The 20421-nt window shown below is 46.2% G+C and overlaps 2 protein-coding genes and 2 long non-coding RNA genes across 4 annotated transcripts in view; 2 read left to right on the top strand and 2 right to left on the bottom strand.

The window, feature by feature from the left end:
• Positions 1-2742, top strand: part of LOC135810880 (hydroxymethylglutaryl-CoA lyase, mitochondrial-like) — a 12897-nt gene extending 10155 nt beyond the window's left edge. The window contains exons 9-11 of the mRNA XM_065324293.1: positions 213-328; positions 671-796; positions 2266-2742. Of these exons, the coding sequence (XP_065180365.1) occupies positions 213-328; positions 671-796; positions 2266-2388 (365 nt within the window). The 3' untranslated portion in view covers positions 2389-2742. The remainder of the gene's footprint in view (positions 1-212; positions 329-670; positions 797-2265) is intronic.
• Positions 2743-4330: 1588 nt separating this feature from the next.
• On the bottom strand, positions 4331-7415 carry LOC135810869 (triple QxxK/R motif-containing protein-like). Its single transcript, XM_065324282.1, has 3 exons — positions 7082-7415; positions 6012-6103; positions 4331-5141 (listed from the first exon to the last, which is right to left on the bottom strand). Exons 1-3 carry the CDS (start codon positions 7143-7145, stop codon positions 5061-5063), a joined length of 237 nt encoding a protein of 78 aa, XP_065180354.1. The 5' UTR covers positions 7146-7415; the 3' UTR covers positions 4331-5060.
• A 26-nt stretch (positions 7416-7441) lies between these two features.
• On the top strand, positions 7442-10708 carry LOC135810859 (uncharacterized). The gene is made up of 2 exons (XR_010552430.1): positions 7442-7936; positions 10189-10708. It is a non-coding gene; the product is annotated as an uncharacterized LOC135810859 (long non-coding RNA).
• A 1288-nt stretch (positions 10709-11996) lies between these two features.
• LOC135810851 (uncharacterized) lies at positions 11997-15254 on the bottom strand. Its single transcript, XR_010552424.1, has 2 exons — positions 14755-15254; positions 11997-12722 (listed from the first exon to the last, which is right to left on the bottom strand). It is a non-coding gene; the product is annotated as an uncharacterized LOC135810851 (long non-coding RNA).
• Positions 15255-20421: the final 5167 nt, after the last annotated feature.

The raw sequence follows: 20421 nt of genomic DNA, 5'->3' as shown, positions 1-20421 counted from the left end.
TTTCGGCCGCATTAAAATTTCAGCCTGTTAATGCTGCTGCCCGTATAGAGTGCCACCTTGAACCTTCAGCAAAAAAAATTTCGGCCAGAAAATGGCCGAAAATTAATATGCGCCTGATATTCGTTGACTGACAATATGCCTTTCCTGTTTAAAGACTCATCCTCGCTGTCTCTCTCTCCTCTCTGTTGCTGCTGGTGCTTGTGACGTTCCAGGCAGCACACGTTCGATGCTGTACAGCGTTCTGCAGCGCATACCGGTTGAGCAGGTGGCCCTGCACTGCCACGACTCCTACGGCCAGGCGCTCGCTAACATTCTGGCCGGTCTGGAGGTGAGTCACCGCCACGGCGGCAGTCCTCAGCCTCTTGCTGACTGCCTTGCTTTGTACGTGTATCACTCTCCCGTGGATCAACCGTGAGGTCTGTGAGCCGCTGGGGGAGAGAGCATGTTGGCAGCAGCCCTTTGAGGCGAAGGCTCTAGCTTGAGTGCTTTCATCGCACCTAAAGCTACACTCATAACTGGCACATGTACACAAGTCATGAACTAACTTGTCACTGATGCCATTCTTGTAACCTCTTCTACATCATTGGATCTTGTGAGCTTTGTGAGAAATCATATCGAAGGGGTGTTCGTCTCCTTTGGGAACTGACTTTTCCATATTGTGCTTGTGCAGATGGGTGTGACAACTTTCGATTCATCAGCTGGTGGAATCGGTGGCTGTCCGTACGCGCCACGATCCTCGGGCAATGTTGCCACCGAGGACTTGGTGTTCATGTTGGCTGGCATGCAAATACACACGGTACGTTGCTGCTGGTGTTGTCCGTGTTCTTGTTTGTTGTTGTTGTTTCAAATCTTTATTCTCACGATAGCCAGTGGCCAATAAGAGATGTTGTTCTTGTTGTTCTTTCTCTTGTTCTTGTAGTTGTTGTTGTTGTTGTTGTGGTTGTTGTGGTTGTTGCTGTCTCGAATCTTTATTCTCACACGTTGTTGTTGTTGTTGTTGTTGCTGCTGTTGCTGTTGCTGTTGTTGTTGTTGTTGTTGTTGTTGTTGTTGTTGTTGTTGTTGTTGTTGTTGCTGTTGTTGTTGCTGTTGTTGTTGCCTTGTGGGTGCTGCTGTTGCTGCTTTCGGTGCTTCTGTTGGTTTTTGAAATATTTTATTCTCACGATGGCCTGTGGCCAGTAAGTGTTGTTGTTGTTGTTGTTGTTGTTGTTGTTGTTGTTGTTGTTGTTGTTGTTGTTGTTGTTGTTGTTGTTGTTGTTGTTGTTGTTGTTGTTGTTGTTGTTGTTGTTGTTGTTGTTGTTTGAATTCTTTATTCTCACGATGGCACCATCGCCAATAAGAGATGTTGTTGTTGTTGTTGTTGTTGTTGTTGTTGTTGTTGTTGTTGTTGTTGTTGTTGTTGTTGTTGTTGTTGTTGTTGTTGTTGTTGTTGCTGCTGTTGTTGCCGTGTGGGTGCTGCTGCTTCTGTTGGTGTTGGTGTGTGTGCTAAAGATATGAATATAAAAGCCAGAATGTGTCTTAAAATTCTTATTGAATTCGATCATGAAGAGTGATTGCTATAGCTGGATCTGCTGGAGCTATACTACATGTAGCCGTTGTCTGCTATCACTGCCAATGATCAAGCTGGTCCAGGTGTACTGTGAAACATGTAATTTTAGGTGCATTAAAATTTCGGTGCCGGGGACCTGTCAGGTTTCGGGTGTAATTTAGAGTTTGAATAGGTGACCAGCGTTCCCTTCACATTCAGTGCATACTCTAGTGCCTTGTAGGTGTAATTTAAATTTAGGTGCCTGGTTTCTCTACCGAAATTAAAGTTTCACCGAAAATTACATGTTTACGGTATCCACAGTTCTGCCGAATGTCAAATCCAGGGTAAGGGCTACAGTCCATTTCTAAACTATAGACGCGTACCTAGGCAAAAACCGTTATGCCAGCATCTATACCACATAAAATCTGTGATCACTTTGTGCATAAATTTTTCCAAATTGGGCGTCTGTTATCCAATCCTTTAGAAACTATAATGAGAGTAATTGTGGAGCGATCCTGAGCAATATTCCGAAAACTATTCTCAAAAAGTTCCAGCCAAATTTGAAATATTTCAAAAACCCTACGCGTCTATAGTTTTGAAATGCACTGTAGGAAGTGTCACGCCGTGCAAATGAAATTAGTTGAACACGCCATCACAATATCGCCATGAACTTCTGATCTAAGTTCACGTACCGGTACACCATGACTTGATTCTCTTTTCTGTCTGCCTTCTCATTGCAGGGTGTCGACCTGATGAAGCTGATTGCCGCCACAAAGTTTATGAGCAGAATGGTGCTTAATCGCAAGAAGAGCCACTCGAAAGTCGTGGAGGCATTCCCGCTGGACGAGACGGTGACACGATGAGGAGACGAATCCACGCATGTTTTTAACCACTAGCTGGGTTTTTTCTCAGCTCAGTTGATTTCGTTTTCTTTTGAATGGACACCACGTTAGGGGCATGCACCAGTGGTACAAGAGCCGTATTTTCCAGCGTACACCGAGACTGCTTGCAACATACAGAGTTGCCTGGCAATGCAATACAGAGGCACGCTCTCATACAGACGAATTCTACAGGCTTGCATCAGATTGCTGTAGCCCATGTCCCTAACATAAACGAGCCGTGATGCCAACGCGCGGCTGTTGAATCACTATGATCATGGATTGAACTTCTGCCATTTCTTTGCTTGCTTCCGTTGCCCATGACCCTTTAAATCCTCAGTGTACATGTGCTTTGAAGTGCAATTGAATTGGCGGCGTGCTCTGCTGCTATTCTGTTTGGCAGTTGACTGAAAAGAGTCTTAAGAGAGCAGCAGAAATTCCTTTACACGTCAAATATTATCTCGTGAGATGGCACCTATAATAGCCATGCATGGCCTTGGGGTTGTACGATAGTCGATAGCCAGTAAATACTGTAATTGAAGAGGAGCAGCTAGGACAATTTGAAATCGGCATCGCTCCACACTCGGAGTACCACGTATGAGCAGGAGTATACTCTTGATCGGGGAGAAGTAGCGCAGCACCAAAACTCCTTCCTGCTCTTCATGCTAGTCAAGGGAGTCGTCACAAATTTGACTACTGGCTCCCTGGTCTAGCCATAGTGGAGTTTCACCTCTTGGTCATGTGACTAAATTTGTGTGGAAGGTGATCCTGATTAATAGGGAGTTGTAAAATACCGGTATTTTACGACTCCTTGATCCTGATTCATGGCATGTGGACAGAGAGGACCCAACATGGCTGTCCAGTATGGTCAAAAAACTCCATTATTCCCTCTTCAATTGTACAGTACTGGCAATGAACCAGCAAAGCGCCAATGGTCTACTTGTCAGCACCTACATTCACGGAATTAATGCATTCTGCACTGCATGGGAAATAGAGGTGTACGGTTCCAAGAAAACTGATCATGATGTGGACAGTGGTACTTTTGATTCTGAAAGTGGGGGAGGGGGTACAGTGGCATGCTATGCCATAGTGGCGCTTTGGGCCACTTGGCTACAAGCCTGGAACTGGTTTGGTCATTTTGCTGAAATATATTCGCGAAACAACAATGGGAAATAGTGGTTCGGGGATTTTCCGGAAAATTTCGGTGGAGTTTTATTCTCGGTAACTTCGGTACAGGTAATTTTTACGTAAAATAGAACGCCACCTAAAATTCAACCATGCCATGTCACACAGTGTGCAAAATGCATTTTTGGATCTGGAAAACTGGTTCACCGAAATTTTCGCGCTACCAAACCATTGATTTCGGGAAATACCGAAAATATTGCAGTATTTACACCGCCGAAAATTCCCGGTTTTGCAGTATTGCTGGGTGAACAGTACATGTATAGCCACCATGATGGCATAATGCACAGGTATTGTCTTCTATTCACAAATCTCACGCATCTAAGGGTGTGGCCCTTATTCATGTACTATGTACCATCAAGAGTACATAACCCCCGGCCCCGGGGGTTATGTACTCTTGATGGTACATAGTACACTATACGCCCGCTGCAGGAGAACCACGCAAATCTGCAGATGAACTGGATGTGCACGCACTTCTCTTATAGCAAAGGTAGTGGACAGGATCTAAATTCATAGACATTGTAGTCTGTGCTCTTGCCAGTCACTGATGCTGCCATTCGCAACAACAACGACGACGACGACGACAACAACAACATGCTCGTGTAGCGACCACCCCTGCCCGTACACTTAAGTAGTCATTAACCCCTAGGCTCTGCCCACCCAATTCTTCCTCACTCTTTCTCCTTTCTTACACTATTATCTCTTATTGGCCACTGGCTATCGTGAGAATAAAGATTTGAAACAACAACAGCAACAAACGACGACGACGACAACAACAACTCATGACTTCACTGGCGTAACTCTTATTAACGAAAAGTACCTCAACAGATGCAGTCATACAGGTGTAATCCACAGATCATGATAGCCATCACAAACCAGCAGGAAATGTAGCAAAAGCGTCCGAGTGCAACACACCATTGAGAGAATAAGAATAAACATTCGAACTGTTTGTTACTTCAAAGTACATGTGTTGTTAACAATACATGTACACTGAATATTGATCATCATGATCTGATTGTTGTACATGTACATAGTTTTATGTAGTGTTTTACATTGAATTTTTTAAAGAGACACGATTGTTGAAGTCAAGCAGACAAATTTCCGTGAGAACTGCCACACTGGACAGCTGACGGTGTAGACTGATCTTGAACCAAGCGCTGTCAGGACTGGATGTTCATGCACGTACGACCACGCACGCATGTCTGCTGCCCGGATGGATGCACTGATAGTCTCATACGGTGGCACTTGACTTCTCCACGAGTGAGGCGCCCAGTACTGGTTGCCACTGCACTCAGTCTGTAGAGCACACGTCCACAGTTCTCGGGCATGCTACAGATTGCAGATGTACAGTGCATGGCTATACCTGGGGTTGCTGCTGCTGCCAGAGAGACTCAGATTACAGCAGTATAGTGCGCGACTGCACTGGGGGCCAACACGACTCAACAGTGCTGCACTGTTCAGCTCATGTGCCCCTGCTATCGCTGTAGACTGTAGAAGATGATCATGTAGAGGACTGCTAACACCAGCGCCAGTGCCGACACCGACAAAATGACGTCCTGCACGGGCACAAGAAACAGAACCAACCCCAGACTCTCTCATAGGCTACGATTGTAAGCAGCTGCGTGAGCATCAACAGGGTATTGCAGCTTTTGTAGTGTACTTCTCTTCGTCTGTTTGTATACTAATACTCCTTGTAGTATGCACTCGTTTTCATGCCGCTGCAAAAAAAAGGCCAGGTTCGTCCCGTGTACATTGATACAAAGGCCAGACTCACCCTATGTAAATCGATAAAAGGCCAGGTTCAGCCGGTGTAAATTGATTAAAAAAAAGGTCAAGTTCATCCCATGTAAATTGTGCTGACAATAGGTGATAGGTCTGGAAAGTACAAGGCAATAATAAACTATTTTTTTCCCGAAACGCAGCGCTTTGACTGAGAGCGAGTAGCAGCTGAACAGAGCGGTTGTCACATGACAAGCCACCCTTAAACCAAGCAAAGTACTGTTCCTAAGGGAACTCCCGACTGCCGCTAACACCTGGAATATCCCTTGGCGTGTATAGCTGGTGTCGTCTGACTCTTCATTCAAGGTGGATGGCAAAAAGGAGATTCTTGACAAGACCACTGCCATGCTGCAGCACAAACAGTAGTTTGCTTTCTGCTAAATATGTAGCGGCACACTGGAATGAGTTCTTAATGTGCGCAAGCTCCACTGCAGCCATGGAAAACCTTACACACACACCATCTTCAATCCAAGTGGTTTCTTCGCTGCAAATTACAATAATTCTCAATCAAATTTTCGGCCAGGAGCCATCATCATCCTGAATTATTGTAATTTTCTGCGAAGAGACCACTTGGATTGAAGATGGTGTGTGTGTGTAAGGTTTTACACTGGAATGAGTTTGGCAATTCATCACTACTGCGCATGTACCTTGATGTAGCTCTGGTTGGTCTGCCGTGCCTGTGCCTTGTCCCGCACCTTGAGCGCGTCCTTCTTGCTCCGTCCACGGAACTCTTGTCTACCTGAGACATATACGTATGCACATGCACGTGCACACATTAATACGTACAAACACGCACACAAAAATGCAACTATAGCAGGACCGCCGGAAGCAGTTCTCAATTGGTCCGGTCGTACCATTGTCCTTCATACTTTGTGCATGATATAGCGGGGACATATGCCCTTTTTTCGGGGACATATGCTCTTTTTTTCGGGGACATATGCCCTCCTCAGCAGTAAACATACATTGCTAGCTACAGAGTTGGTCCGGTGTTAACCGGACCAACTGGACAGGTTCCGGCAGGCCTGTACAATACCATGTGCAGATGATAGAAGCTCTGAAAGGGCCGAGAGTATTCCAGTCACAGAGAGCAAGTTTTTTTGAATGGCAGCGGGTGGGTGATGCATGCAATCGATTGATGCTGAAGCTTGAGATCCTTGTGTACGAGGTAACATGACATACTACAGTAGTACAATTACTGTAGTGCCGCTCAATGCAATCCGATCAAGCGAGTGAATGCCATGCCGGGCGCTGTGCAGCCCTGGACCTGCAGGCACTGGGACGTTGAACTGGCGCAAGGCGCGAACTCGATTCACGTGATCGGATTTCATTGAGCAGCACCGTAGTCTATAGTATCTATGCTTGAAGTCATCCAGACCAGGGAGTCGTCAAATATATTATACGACCCCCTGATCCAGACCATAATTCAGTATGCTATGAGCGTTCAAACTTCATCTCATATCTTGTCTGGATCAGCAGTTACTGTGGTACATGTACGTGGTAAGACTTAAACGCATAACCTATGTACACGCAGCACTTCTACACAGTACTTTCATGTGATTACATGTTTGTACCAGGGAGTCGTAAAATACCGGTATTTTACGACTCCCTGGTACAAACATGTATGTTGTTACTCGTGCCATTTGCAGTGAGTGGTCAATTCACAAATACTCAAATAGGTGAAGAAAATGCAAGGTTAAAAGTCACGGTGCAGTCTTACCTAATCTTCGTCTGTATTCCTGAGCAAACGTGTCTGAACTTGAAGAATCCCTTTGCTTTCCCATGACGGCGTGCAGAGTAAAGGGATTTGGCAACAATTACAGATTATGTAACGGGTCAATCAATTAAAACAATGGCCTCCGATCATGTGTTCCTTGGATCATTTTCAGACTGGGAGAAAGAAGGCACGCGGCACTACTACTAGTGTTAGATACTACAGCTACAAGTAGATGTTAGTGCCTTGCACTGGCATTGTAGTAGAAAAGGTTCACCCGAAGCTACATTCATGCCATGGAGGGCAAGGAGACATCTCACGTCAGTTCAAAACGTACACCCTTCATTCGAGGTATATTATGCTCGGCAGGCCGCGAAAGAGAGCCCGTTACCTGGACCCCTACTCGCGCGGGTAGAGCGAAACTGAGCACCCTGGGATGCGAGCAGCTTTTTAGTACTCCCGGGTCCAAAATCTCACCACCAGGCCGGGATGATCAAAACGTCTGCCGGGTCTGCAGCCTACAAACGTGGATCTGCCGACACTGTGCTGTCGACGACATGTCCGGCAAGGCACCTCCTTGCGTGAAAGCAAGGCCCGCTTTTTTTTTAGAAAGGAAGCTTCTTCTCCAAAATTTAAAATTTTTGAAAATTATTCCTTCTGAAAATATCATCGCGTTCTTGACCTCGAAGCTGACTGCTGAATGCGATTAGGAAAGAAGATTCCTGAAGATACACCAGACTGATTCTGGCAAGCCGTCTGTCGTCTAGATATGCAGTTGTTCGTCATGCATGGTCAGCAATCTTCCTCGTTCGTCCTTTCGTTTTCCTGACCACGATGATGACAAGCAGCTCTCATGCTCAGGTTAGTGCTGTACTTGTATGTCTGGGCACACAACACATCTGAGATTCACCCACTGACGTTATCGAGCTGAAGAATGCAGCAAGGGTTCCTCGGATTCTCTTGATTTCGGAACAAATTTCCTTCACTTTCACCCTCTCAGTCTCTTCCCCATGCCCTCCATGCATGCACAATCGAGTTTGCATTTCAAATGTTGTTTTTACTTTGGCAGTGCGTTCGATAACGTTAGGACAGTCTAAGTTAGGTGTTCTTCTCTTCAGGCTTATTGGACGTGTACAAATTCTAAAAAAATAGCTTCCATATGCTAAACGCAGATCCCTGTGAATACGGTTCTGCTGGGCAATGATGTTTACACCAATCTACACTCTATGCTGTCACAGCATCCACAACTGATCCTCTCTCTCTGAATTAACTATTTGATAAAGCCAATCTTTAAATCGCTGTTGCATAGGATCTCGGGTGGGAAGAAGCGATGAATCGATACATGGCATTGTGAAGAAAAGAAGAACAAATTCACATTGCACGTGAGACTCGGTTAGAAAGACTGAGTTTCTGCATTCATAAGAATGTCACACCCCGGGGATCATGATAAAGAAAACATATGTCGTGAAAATGACTGAAAGAACCAAAGAAGTATTTGATCTTCCAGCCAGCTTAGCCTGGTACTACCATACTAGCAGTGCTACCAAGTACCAGCCCTCCATATTTTCTGTATTTGTACGGAAAATCACTCCTTGTGCGCACTACAGAAATTGAGCAAATGGTATAGAAAATCGGAGAGGATCAATCAGCTGTGTAGAAGCATTGCAAGTGTAAGCTGAGTGATGAATAGTCTTGTACCAAAGCGAGTGCATGCCGTACCACAACAACATGTACATGTAGCACAAAAATAATAATGTCGTGAGTGCAAGTCACACATGTTTTACACTACCAAATGCAGCCACCGACATGCATGTGCGTGTCAAAAAACATTACAGTGCAAGTATGCATGCAATGTACACGGCAGTACGCAAAACACTGCAAGATACGGAAAATCAGAAGTCTGAGTACGCAAAACAGACTCAATTGGTGGGCAGCTCTGTACTGGCCTGTACGGAGGGAGTGAATCTCAATGTGTGCAATGCACGCACTTTGGCCGACAGTGAAAACTATGCAAGTCGTGTTGGTTTGCAGGATGAATGTGAGTCCTTTTAGACAAGCGCCTTAGTGGAGTAGCCCACCGAAAGAAGAGTACTTGACACCGCGAAGTGGAGTCTGCGCATACAACAGTGAGGGGGTAAAATTAGCTATGACTGATTCTGCATGTGTTCTGCATGTGTGTCACATTACACTAGCAGATAGGCACACCTGTTGTTCCAAAAAGATGCTTATGTCAGTGTCTGAATACAGTAAGATCGGGCGCCGAAGAACACCTCGCCGAAGAACACCCAGGCTGGAAAACCGGCAAAATTTAAGAACAGTCCAGGCTAGAATTATCAGATTTAAGCACACTTTTAAAATTTGGAATTTCCACATGAGTGCAGTATGTGTAAACAGTAACTGCTACATGTACAGTCATTCCCATTTACGACACCCACTATAGTATAGTTTAGAAGTACCACATCATAAGTCATTGCACTACACGTACATGTACATGTACATGACAAACGTCATGACGTCACTCGACTCGCAGCGCGCGTGTGAATAAGAACGGTCTGGCTAGAATCAAAAATTTAAGAACTTTCCTAGGCTGCGCTCGAGCCCCTGCGTTCTTCGGCGCCCGATCTTACTGTATGTCGTGTACCAGGTAATATTGTTGCCAGGATCTCACGGTGAGAGTCAGACTTGAATATGGTATCAATAGATTATCAATATCATACATCACCATGTACCACCCAAAGTATAATAGCCGAAGGACCCGTTTGTGTGGTGGTGTATGATTTCGTGAGCAAGATGAAGTGGCTACAGATGTGTCTTATATAACACCCTAAGAAAAGATCATCAATTCTGGGGAAAGTGATTCTGGTAGCATGTTGTATCCAGTGTGGCATGACAAAGACTCCCTCGATTTAGCCTGTGGAGAATCCGTAAATACATAAATACAATACATCCAGGCATCGCAACCTTCGGATTATATGCTCTTTTGCTTGCCTCCTGGAGTGTGGTTGTACCTTGGTTCACTGTATTAGAATAATAGTAGACTTTGTTTTTCGAATTCGTTTCTATAACATTAGGTTTCTTTCTGTTGCTGCTATGTCTTTTCATGTGTTTTACAGGATTGCCATCTGTTGATGAATACCACTCTGAGGCACTCTCACGAGCGAAGGTGTTTGAAAATCCATGTCGGAATGATGGTCATGTTGGCCTAAAGGTGCATTACATTGCCGATACTCGCCACCTCCACCCTGGAACATGTTCAATTTCTGTTTCTCGTATGGAAGGACCGAACAGGTTGTTTTCCTGTCTCAGTGGACCACTCAAGACTGAACAGCACTGATGGAAGAAGATTTGCCGTGAATCTCGTTCACATAATCAGCCTGTTTAATTGCTGTACTGAAGTGACTGCTTCATAACAATGACCATGCAGCATTAATTTTGGATAGTATTGCAGTGCCCCTAAAATTGGAGAATATCAAATTTCTCTGATAGCATTGTGATTCATTTGTGAATAAACATCACTACTCTTTTTGAGGAGCATAGCAATGACAGAGTTGGTTTAATGTATGACAAAATGGAGCCGCTTTTTAACTTAAACCTGTACTATAATCAGTGCCGCCGGAAGCAGTTTTTGATTGGTCCGGTAGTTTCATGGCGGGTACACACGTCCTCCACGGTAGGAAACGTTTGTTGGTGGCCAACAAGTTGGTCTGGTGATAACCTGACCAACCAGACCGGCGGGCCTGATAATTGTGGGGCTCATGAGCAGCTCAAGTACTTAGTATGGTTTTGGACATGTCCCCAGTTAACCAATGAGAATAACCGGAAAACAAGGGGGGCTTTAGATACCGGGCTGACTTAACAAGAGGCAGGATAAGCGCGTTACGGGTTGAGCTTGTCGAAAACCAGTTGTACTTCATTATGTGTGAAGGGGTTTTATGAAGAAATATTTTATGAACCAGTGTACAGAGATGGTGCTTATGACGAAAGGAGAGAGGAGAAGTGTGTGAAAGTCGATAAAGGGCATCCGAAGGAACACATCGATCCTTGTTGTAAAGAATATTAAGTATAAATCTATGGTTGAAACCTACTTCCCCAAGCGTTCTCTGTTAAGTATAAATCTATGGTTGAACCCGACTTCCCCAAGCGTTCTCTGAGGGGACCGAGGTCTACTCTATCAGTTCATGTATTCTGTGAAGTGACATGACCATTCGTGGGGACCTTGCTCATAACTGCAAAAGTCCTCGTCTGATTTTTCCGCATCAATTGAGCGTTATACATGTGCATGTAGTGAAAGCCACATGCAAAAGGCTGTTCCATGGCACTCATCTCTGCCACCAAGCTCTGGGTTCATTGGCTGAAAAATATTCTTCGGCACAGTAAAGTCGTGCGCCCAAGAACGTGGAAGCCTACAGAACATCCAACCTGGAATACTAAGAACACCACAGCCCAAAATTAAGAATTGCGGTGTAGGTTTGTGCTGTTGTCAAACACCGGGATTGTTATGTTGCACATGTATCTGAGCTTTACCACTACATACACGTCTGTCTTTACACAATTACCAATCTGCAGACAGCATGCTGTTTCGTCCTTTAGTTACTAATGGACTCATCAATGCAGCACAGAGAAAATGAGGCAGGTGAATGTCCTAGGCTAGAGAGCATCAAATACAGGTATAGAATCATGCCTTGCAGATCTCGTTACGGCCCCTTCGATGCATGTCTGAACATTAGATGGCTGTGTAGCTTCAGTTATCTCAGAATATGTACTATTTATCCAGCAGCAACAACGTTGGTCACACAACTATTCACTATAATGAGTATGCGTTGGAACACTTTACCCCGAGTCATACTATAGCAGTGTATGCCATGCATGGGTTTACCTCACACACTGAATTTCATAATTTGACATCCAAATCACAGAAGAGTGGTGTTCCAAACTTTACGTAATTGCACTCCATGTCCTGCGAGCTACAGTAGAATACTTCAATAGAAAATTTCTTATAGCACGTTCTTAGAAACAAATCGTATAGGTTCGAGGCTGTCAACCCAGAAATTTGTGATTTCACAGCCATAGATGTTACCAGTCAGGTCACTGTATACAGTAGGTATGCAGAAGAAAATACTAGTAACTCTTTGTGGAAGAGCTGTGCCAAAATGTGTACAGTACAGTAAATTAATAAAAAATGAGAAAAGCAGTGACAAGGCTGTGCATGATGTAGATCTACTCGTACCAGTAAGTACAGTGCACCAGTGAAATTGTTGGTGTAGTACCGGTATACTACTATAATTATGGCATGGCCCATGCCACTACAATCTATTTGCAGTGGGCCGCAGTAGGCCAGTGCAACAGAAAGCATTTCAGAAGCTGTGTGCAATGTTAACATCTATGACATACAAGTAAACTGCCATATAGCACAATCGATTACTCTCAGCCCACATAAGTACAATGTAGGCCAATCAGTAGTATAGATACATAGAGCACACTCTACATCATACATAGTCGGCACCAAATCTATGTTGTCGATGTACTTTGCAATGATGACATGATGGCAAGCGTGCTTGATTCATCATAATATTGCCTTGTACTTGGTTGGAAGTTAGTTGTAAGTTCAGTGGTCGAGGTAAGCAGAGCTGCTCCAGCTTTCAGAATCCTGCATGAAAAAGGCAGAAAGCAAATGTAGGTATAATAGTAGCAAGCTGATGTAAAGAGCCTGTCTTTCAATGCAATAATTCTATCCACTGCATGGACAGACCTGGTGCTTCATTCACCTCTGTTTCTTGCTTTCTCAGAAAACCTACTTCCTCCTTCAGCCATCTAGCTCATGATATACATTAATTTTTCTTTATGCCTTTTCAGCCGTGGTCGACTTTCGCCCCTCCTGTTTGATTGGCAATTGCAGTCAACCTGGGGAATACTGACCCTCGATTGTGAATGAGAAAAGTGTCGCTATTCGCATTGTTGTTACTCGTGAGGTTGGAAGTATGCAATCAAATGTTCACTAGATCTGAAGATTGTGTCGTTATTTGCGAGTTGTTTTGTAAACCCGAGGTAGATTATTCACAAGGTTGATTGTACATGCTATGGGATGTACAATAACTAACCAAACAATAATGGTGTAACAATGATTTGAGTCCATATCCAATTGGATGAACCTAGAGTGCATGATCCATTCCAGAAAGGCGACTTCAGTGAGTCTTGAATTGTCAGCAGCATCATACTTCCATCGAGCTTTTTTTCTTTTTCGAAACGACCCTCTCTTTTCAATTCGAACGAAGGTCAACATACGATTATGGCAGGCATGCACGCACTGATCTTCACTGTAGACATGTGCATGTATACTGTACTGTAGTCTGTGCAGTCAACTAGTCGTGTTCCACTTGGCTTACGGTAAGTATCACTACAAGTGCATAGTAGCCCCCCCCCCCACCCCGGGGAGTGCGCGTGAACGGCAACTGTGAACTGGTAAAAGAATTATTCGACACCTTCGTTCGTTTCGATGGAGAAGGTTCATCTGGCAAATTGAGGCCTTCGTTTCACTCCTAGCCCCAGGAGCGAAATTTTCACTCCTTGGCTGCCTGTTTGAGCCGTCCTTGTGGAAGGGTTGATTTATGCATGCCCGCATATACATGTAGACCTTATTCAATAAACGTCACAATCACGTGAACCAGGGTCCCGGGAACCAGGGAGCGGCAAGAGACCTGCACTCAGTGCACAGTGGACTCGGCGTGGGAACATAGGAGTAGAAAAATACCGGTATTTTACTACTCCCTTGTACGAACTGGGCCTTTCTTGCCACTCGTTTCACGTACGCGTGCCCCAGCTTACAACAAATCCCTGGAGGCGAGTCCAAAAATCACGTTATCGAATAAGGTCTATAGAAACACAGATCACGTAGAACTACCCCATCCGGGGTCACAACTCACAACGTTTTGGGTACTTAGGTCTCATGTCGTCTCCCCAGGTGCTATGAATCCCTGATGCACATGTATCTACATATACAATGTAACCGTAACTCTACCAATATTGCGGACGATGACCCTCCCCCCCCCCCCCCCGGCAAACAGAAAGTCGCTATGTCCTGGCCGAGTTTATCTTTTAATTAAATGGTTTTCTCGGTTGGGATTTCATACCTGACAACCATCCCGATTTGGCCGGGACCGTCCCGATATCGAGGGCGGTAATAGGCACCCAAAAGTGCACTAGTTCCATGCCTCACCGCGAGCTTCTTTTGTATACATTTTCATGCCTAGGTATGTCATTGGATCTCAGGTTTGCAAAGGTTGGCAGGTATGGGATTTGTAGAGTGACCAGTTTTGACTATTGCCACCTGCTGTGCAGAAGTGTCATTCCTACATCCTGGCTGCAAACGTACCCCCCCCCCCCCCCCCCCCACACACACACACACACCAACACCAACAATGTTCGATCCTATTTACAGGACCTCACTCTATATGAAAGTGTAGCAGAGGCACTGCCAAAGTATAAAAAACAGCAATTGAAATGCAAGCTGCATTGTGCATGCATGGAGGGCATGGGGAAGAGACTGAGAGGGTGAAAGTGAAGGAAATTTGTTCCGAAATCAAGAGAATCCGAGGAACCCTTGCTGCATTCTTCAGTTCGATAACGTCAGTGGGTGAATCTCAGATGTGTTGTGTGCCCAGACATACAAGTACAGCACTAACCTGAGCATGAGAGCTGCTTGTCATCATCGTGGTCAGGAAAACGAAAGGACGAACGAGGAAGATTGCTGACCATGCATGACGAACAACTGCATATCTAGACGACAGACGGCTTGCCAGAATCAGTCTGGTGTATCTTCAGGAATCTTCTTTCCTAATCGCATTCAGCAGTCAGCTTCGAGGTCAAGAACGCGATGATATTTTCAGAAGGAATAATTTTCAAAAATTTTAAATTTTGGAGAAGAAGCTTCCTTTCTAAAAAAAAAGCGTTCCTTGCTTTCACGCAAGGAGGTGCCTTGCCGGACATGTCGTCGACAGCACAGTGTCGGCAGATCCACGTTTGTAGGCTGCAGACCCGGCAGACGTTTTGATCATCCCGGCCTGGTGGTGAGATTTTGGACCCGGGAGTACTAAAAAGCTGCTCGCATCCCAGGGTGCTCAGTTTCGCTCTACCCGCGCGAGTAGGGGTCCAGGTAACGGGCTCTCTTTCGCGGCCTGCCGAGCATAATATACCTCGAGCGCGCCCTTATAGGCCATTCACACGACGGGCAAATTTACTTTTATCGTACTGTTTCCAAGGATATTTACTCGGATACGATAAACTTGGACACACGCGTGCAACTGATTTTTTATCTTGGCCGAGGCCCTTTTGCTCGCGATTATCTTTGCACGCCAGGAAAAGTGTCGGTTGTTGAAAGTGCGTACTGCAAATGCAGTGCTTGAACAAGGGAAAATTCAAAATTGAACATTTCCCGGCATTTTCAGGAGGGCACTATGGATACATTGACGGTTGCAAAGTTTGCCCAGCACCGTGTGAACTGGATCACGGTTTGCCAGTGTTATCTTGGTCACACATGTGCAAATGTTTACACGTCGTGTGAATGGCCTATAAGGCTGTCATCACACCATGGTACAAAGCGCTGCGTCTACGTCCACGTTAGGAGTTTTTGGTCGGTTGTCATGATGATCCGTATACGGGGTGAAAACGGCAGCAGAGGAAACGGGAGACGTGGACGTGGTATGGAGAGGGGGGGGGGGTATACGACTTTTTGTATGAACGTGCGTATCTCCCCCAGCCTTTTTCCGAGCGACCCTGTACTTCGATGTACGTGGGTTCAAATTTCTCCAAAACCCTGACTGCGTGTACGCGTCAAGAACTGTGCCTGTCTGATGACACGACCACCCGTTTTGGTTTTTTCACCATAGACGTAGACGTAAACGGGAGTCGGAGAACGTGGTGTGATGACGGCAGCAAGGGCCTGGTCAGACTGCGGCAAAATCGAAATAATCCTAGGATTATAATCCGAATCTCCATAGTAACTTGCCGCCAGAGCGGCAAAAGCGAGAGTTGACGCTCCAAAAAAAAAGCAAGAACGGACCGCTCCAAACAGGATTTGACGCTGATACGCCATTGACGCTGATAATCACTGATTTTTTCATCTCGATATCGAGGAGCTAATTGGCCACGGACAACAACAAAACTCCTAAGGATGGTTGCAAGGATTGCACTGAAGGTGTTGGCGATCCCCAAGGTGAAGGAATTTGACGTCGTTCGTGGAGATTACCACTTGACGCTCGAAATGAAGTTTGAATTTTCACTCTCCCCACATGTGTAGTGTGATCGCGATTCAAATTCTGGACGCTGTTCTTTTTTCGTCAGGCAACCACAATTTGCCGCAGTCTGACCAGGCCCTCCACTTTTCCGAGCTGAATATATTCAAATCTTCGTTGAAAAATTGTCAAGAAAATGTTAGATGTCTCGAGTCGTTTGCAATTTTCTCTCCATCAGTGCTCGTTTGCGGAAGTTTTGCTTTCCGGACACCTTGATTGGGCCTTTGACCTTATGGATGTCAGTTGTAGTGGTCGTTACTCATTGTCTCGACGTCGCTGGGAGTGTTCTTGTGGGAGCTGTCAAATATTCGTAAAAATCAGGCAAGTGGCAAAGAAAAATTCGCCAAATTTTTGGGCAAGATAGTATGTAGACATCGATGCTTTCCTTTGACTCTCCACCGATGTGGAAACACTTCCAGAAGCGTTCATCGGTGTCCGGTTCTTGATGGGGTCGTGGTGGCCTCCACGGTTTGGAACAAAACAAAATCAATGCATTGTCTGTTGTCACCAGTGGGAGACGTATTACATGGCAAAGAAACGTACCAGCACCCGTATTCACTCTTGAGGGGCCTGAGATAGAAGCCCACATCATCTTCGTTCAAATGACAAAGTTCTAACCAGGGTCTGCAGACCGCAGTTTCAACGTCATTTTTTGGTCCCTTAAAAAACGGCCTAGCCAATAGCCTGTATGTAGTTTATGAAGCATTGGCGTGTTCTTCGGGTTTGCAATCATGTTATATTACTCATGAACTTCTCTTGTAAGATTCGTGCGAAACTGAAAGTTGTAATGTACTCTCAGGACAGCTTGAAGTAGGTTTCAATTAGTGGTGTGCACGGGTAGTCGGGTACCCGTGATACCCGTGAGGACCTCGGGTAGTCGGGTACCGAATAGTACCAGAAAACCCGAGGTCACAGATGACATCATGTACAGTGCACGTGTACAAATAATTCACGCATGTCTACCCAATGCGCAAGGGAAGGGGCCGGTGTGCATTGTGGTCTTACCATGGAAACATTACCCGATCGGGTACCCGTGCTACTCGTGGAAAACTACCCGGACCCGATACCCGAAGAAAATGCTACCCGACTCAGCCCTAGTTTCAATTCGCAGTGAAGTGCAAAGGTCTTAAACCGTCATTGTGAATGTCAATGAGAATATGATCCAAGAGTCCACAACCCCAAGGGAAATGTGTGATGGACTCTTAGTATGATCTGTGCGCAAAGAACTGCAGTTGAGTCATTGTTTTAGCAATATGGCTGCGTTCTGAGTTTTAGCACATTCTTAGACTTATTGTGCTGGAGTGTGCACTTTATAACACGTGGACATGTATATCAAAAGCTGAATTATAGAACGGTAGAAAATGATATGCCCCATTCTCAGCTTTGGTTTCTGGCGTTCTCTTAATTATTAGTATTTCAGGCTGCGTGTTCTTGGGCTCCGTGTTCTTTAAAGGGGAAGTTAAAGGGGAAGTATACCCTAAAATCAAATTTTCACCAGTTGTAGTCTTCGGGGTGCTGAGTTGAATGGTTCTTGGCCCGAGGAAGCTGAGACACTCCCTTCCTCCTTTATTCCCAATCGAACTCGCGCACTTCCACCGAAACTGGGTGACTGCGTCCTACTAGATAGGGATTTGTATGGAAAAAATCCTTAAAAACGCCGTTTCGTTCTTATAAAAGTGCGGATGACCGCGATTGGTCCATATGTTGTAGTCTTTTGGCCGCTGAGTCGACTGGTTTTGGTCCGAAAAGGCTGCGATGCAGCGTTCGGCCCTTATTCGGTGCTGATCATGGGAGGACCTAGCCACCAAGATGTCGCCTAGGTAGACGAAAACGCCATCCAACCCACGAGTGACCTCATCGATGAGCCGTTGGAAGCTTTGCGCCGCGTTCCGGAGGCCGAAGGGCATTCGGAGGAACTCGAAGCTTCCAAAGGGGGTTGTAATGGTAGTCTTGGGGACATCGGCTGGCGCAACAGGAATTTGATAATACGCCTTCTTCAAGTCGACCTTGGAAAACACTGACTTGCCATGAAGATGCTCAGCGAAATCGTGAAGGTGAGGAAGTGGGTACCGGTCTGGTTCGGTGGCAGCATTGAGGGCACGGTAATCCCCGCAGGGTCGCCAGTCACCCGAAGTCTTCTCAACGAGATGCAAAGCTGATGACCAACTACTGGTCGAGGGGCGGACAATACCGAGCTGCATCATATGCTCGAATTCCTGCGTTGCATCAGTCAGGCGGGATCCGGTCAGGCGACGGACTTTGGCATGTACTGGTGCTCCCCTGGTAGTGATGTGCTGCTGTACTGAGTTATTTGGCACATGTTCCTGGTTTGGCGGCAACATGAGGGATGGGAACTCGCCTAGCAGGTTGATGTAGCTGTCAGCTGGGGCATCGGGTTGTGGCGAGAGTGGCGCACTGGATGGTGTGCCCGATGGGCTAACAGAAGCAACCAGCTGGGTAGAGGTGTCCCTGAGGGCGCCAGCGGCAGGATCGACCAGGAGGTGGAAATGCCGGAGGAAGTCAATGCCAAAGATTGGGGACGCGACGTCGGCCACCACAAAAATCCACTGGAAGCGGCGCCGTAGGCCAATGTCGATGGTAGCTGAACGTTCACGAAATGTACTAATGCCCGTGCCATTAGCGGCACATAACCGAGAGGTTGGTCGGTGACGGCGGTCAGCAGCAGAGGGTGGGAGGCAACTCACAGTGGCGCCTGTATCGAGCAGGAACCGGAGCTCGGAGAGCTTGTCGGTGACGTACAATCCCCCTGCCAGGAGCACTGGACACCGTCATTGGCTGGCTGGAGCGTTTCCCGACGGCTTGAAGGAGCAGGGTATGGTGCAGCGCTGTGCCTGGTTACCAAATTTGTGGTGGTACCAGCAGATACCCGCGTTATCGGACTTAGGCTGCGTTTACACGACAACGCTGGGGGCGAAAACGCAACGAAATCCTTTCGGATCCATGGTTCATTTACACGGTACGCGGAGCAAAACGTAAAAGTTGTACACCAAAACGGAAGAAAACCAAAACGCTGGCCAAGGTGGAAGAATTTGAAAACGGAAATGTTGTGCCGGATAAATTTGGGTGTGTAAACAGTCGAAACGGTGTGCTGGCCTTGTTTTCCGTCACGTTTGTTTCGTTTTCGGCCGTTTACACGGATTCGACAATCCAAAAAAATGTTTTTACAATTTTCGTCATGTGACGTGTGTTGCCGTGTGCCTGTTTTCAAACATTACTTGAGTGTGATTGGTGCTTCCACGGCAACACTTGGCACATGACAAACTTTGGCGGATTCTTTGCTCTCATGTAGACGCTTGAAAACGATACAAACGGAGACCACTTCGGATCGGCTTTGATCGTGTAAACGTACGAAAACGAAAGAAGAAATGCGGGACTGAAAACGGAAAACTGGCCGTGCGTTGTCGTGTAAACGCAGCCTTAGATGATGATGGGCTGCGACCGCGGCTGGAGGCACTGCGGGAGTGGCTATCAGAGCGCTGCCAAGGGCGTCCACGGTCCTGTTGCTGCTGCTGTTGCTCAATGCAGAACTACAAGAAATTGAAGCAGTTGGATACAAAAATTAGTATAACAAGGAAAGCCGAAAATGGCTTACCGGTACTGTACACGATAAACCGATATCCATGGGCCTTAGGGACCATGGTGACTGTTTACGGTAGCCCAAGGAGTGCTCCTTCACCATGGCGACTGTTTCCGGTAGCCCAAGGAGTGCTCCTTCACCATGGCGACTGTTTCCGGTAGCCCAAGGAGTGCTCCTTCACCATGGCGACTGTTTCCGGTAGCCCAAGGAGTGCTCCTTCACCATGGCGACTGTTTCCGGTAGCCCAAGGAGTGCTCCTTCACCATGGTGACTGTTTCCGGTAGCCCAAGGAGTGTTCCTTCCCCATGGCGACTGTTTCCGGTAGCTAAAGGAGTGCTCCTTCACCATGGCGACTGTTTCCGGTAGCCTAAGGAGTGCTCCTTCATCCTTGGGCAACCATACCAGCGTACAGGTACGTGTCTCCCTTCGACTGAGCACGCAAGTTAGAGAGGCGAAAATGA

Source organism: Sycon ciliatum, chromosome 1 (assembly GCF_964019385.1).
Source record: "Sycon ciliatum chromosome 1, ocSycCili1.1, whole genome shotgun sequence".
Classification (NCBI taxonomy): Eukaryota; Metazoa; Porifera; class Calcarea; order Leucosolenida; family Sycettidae; genus Sycon; species Sycon ciliatum.
Note: the sequence above shows the minus strand (reverse complement) of the source record. Positions and strands in the feature narration are given on the sequence as shown.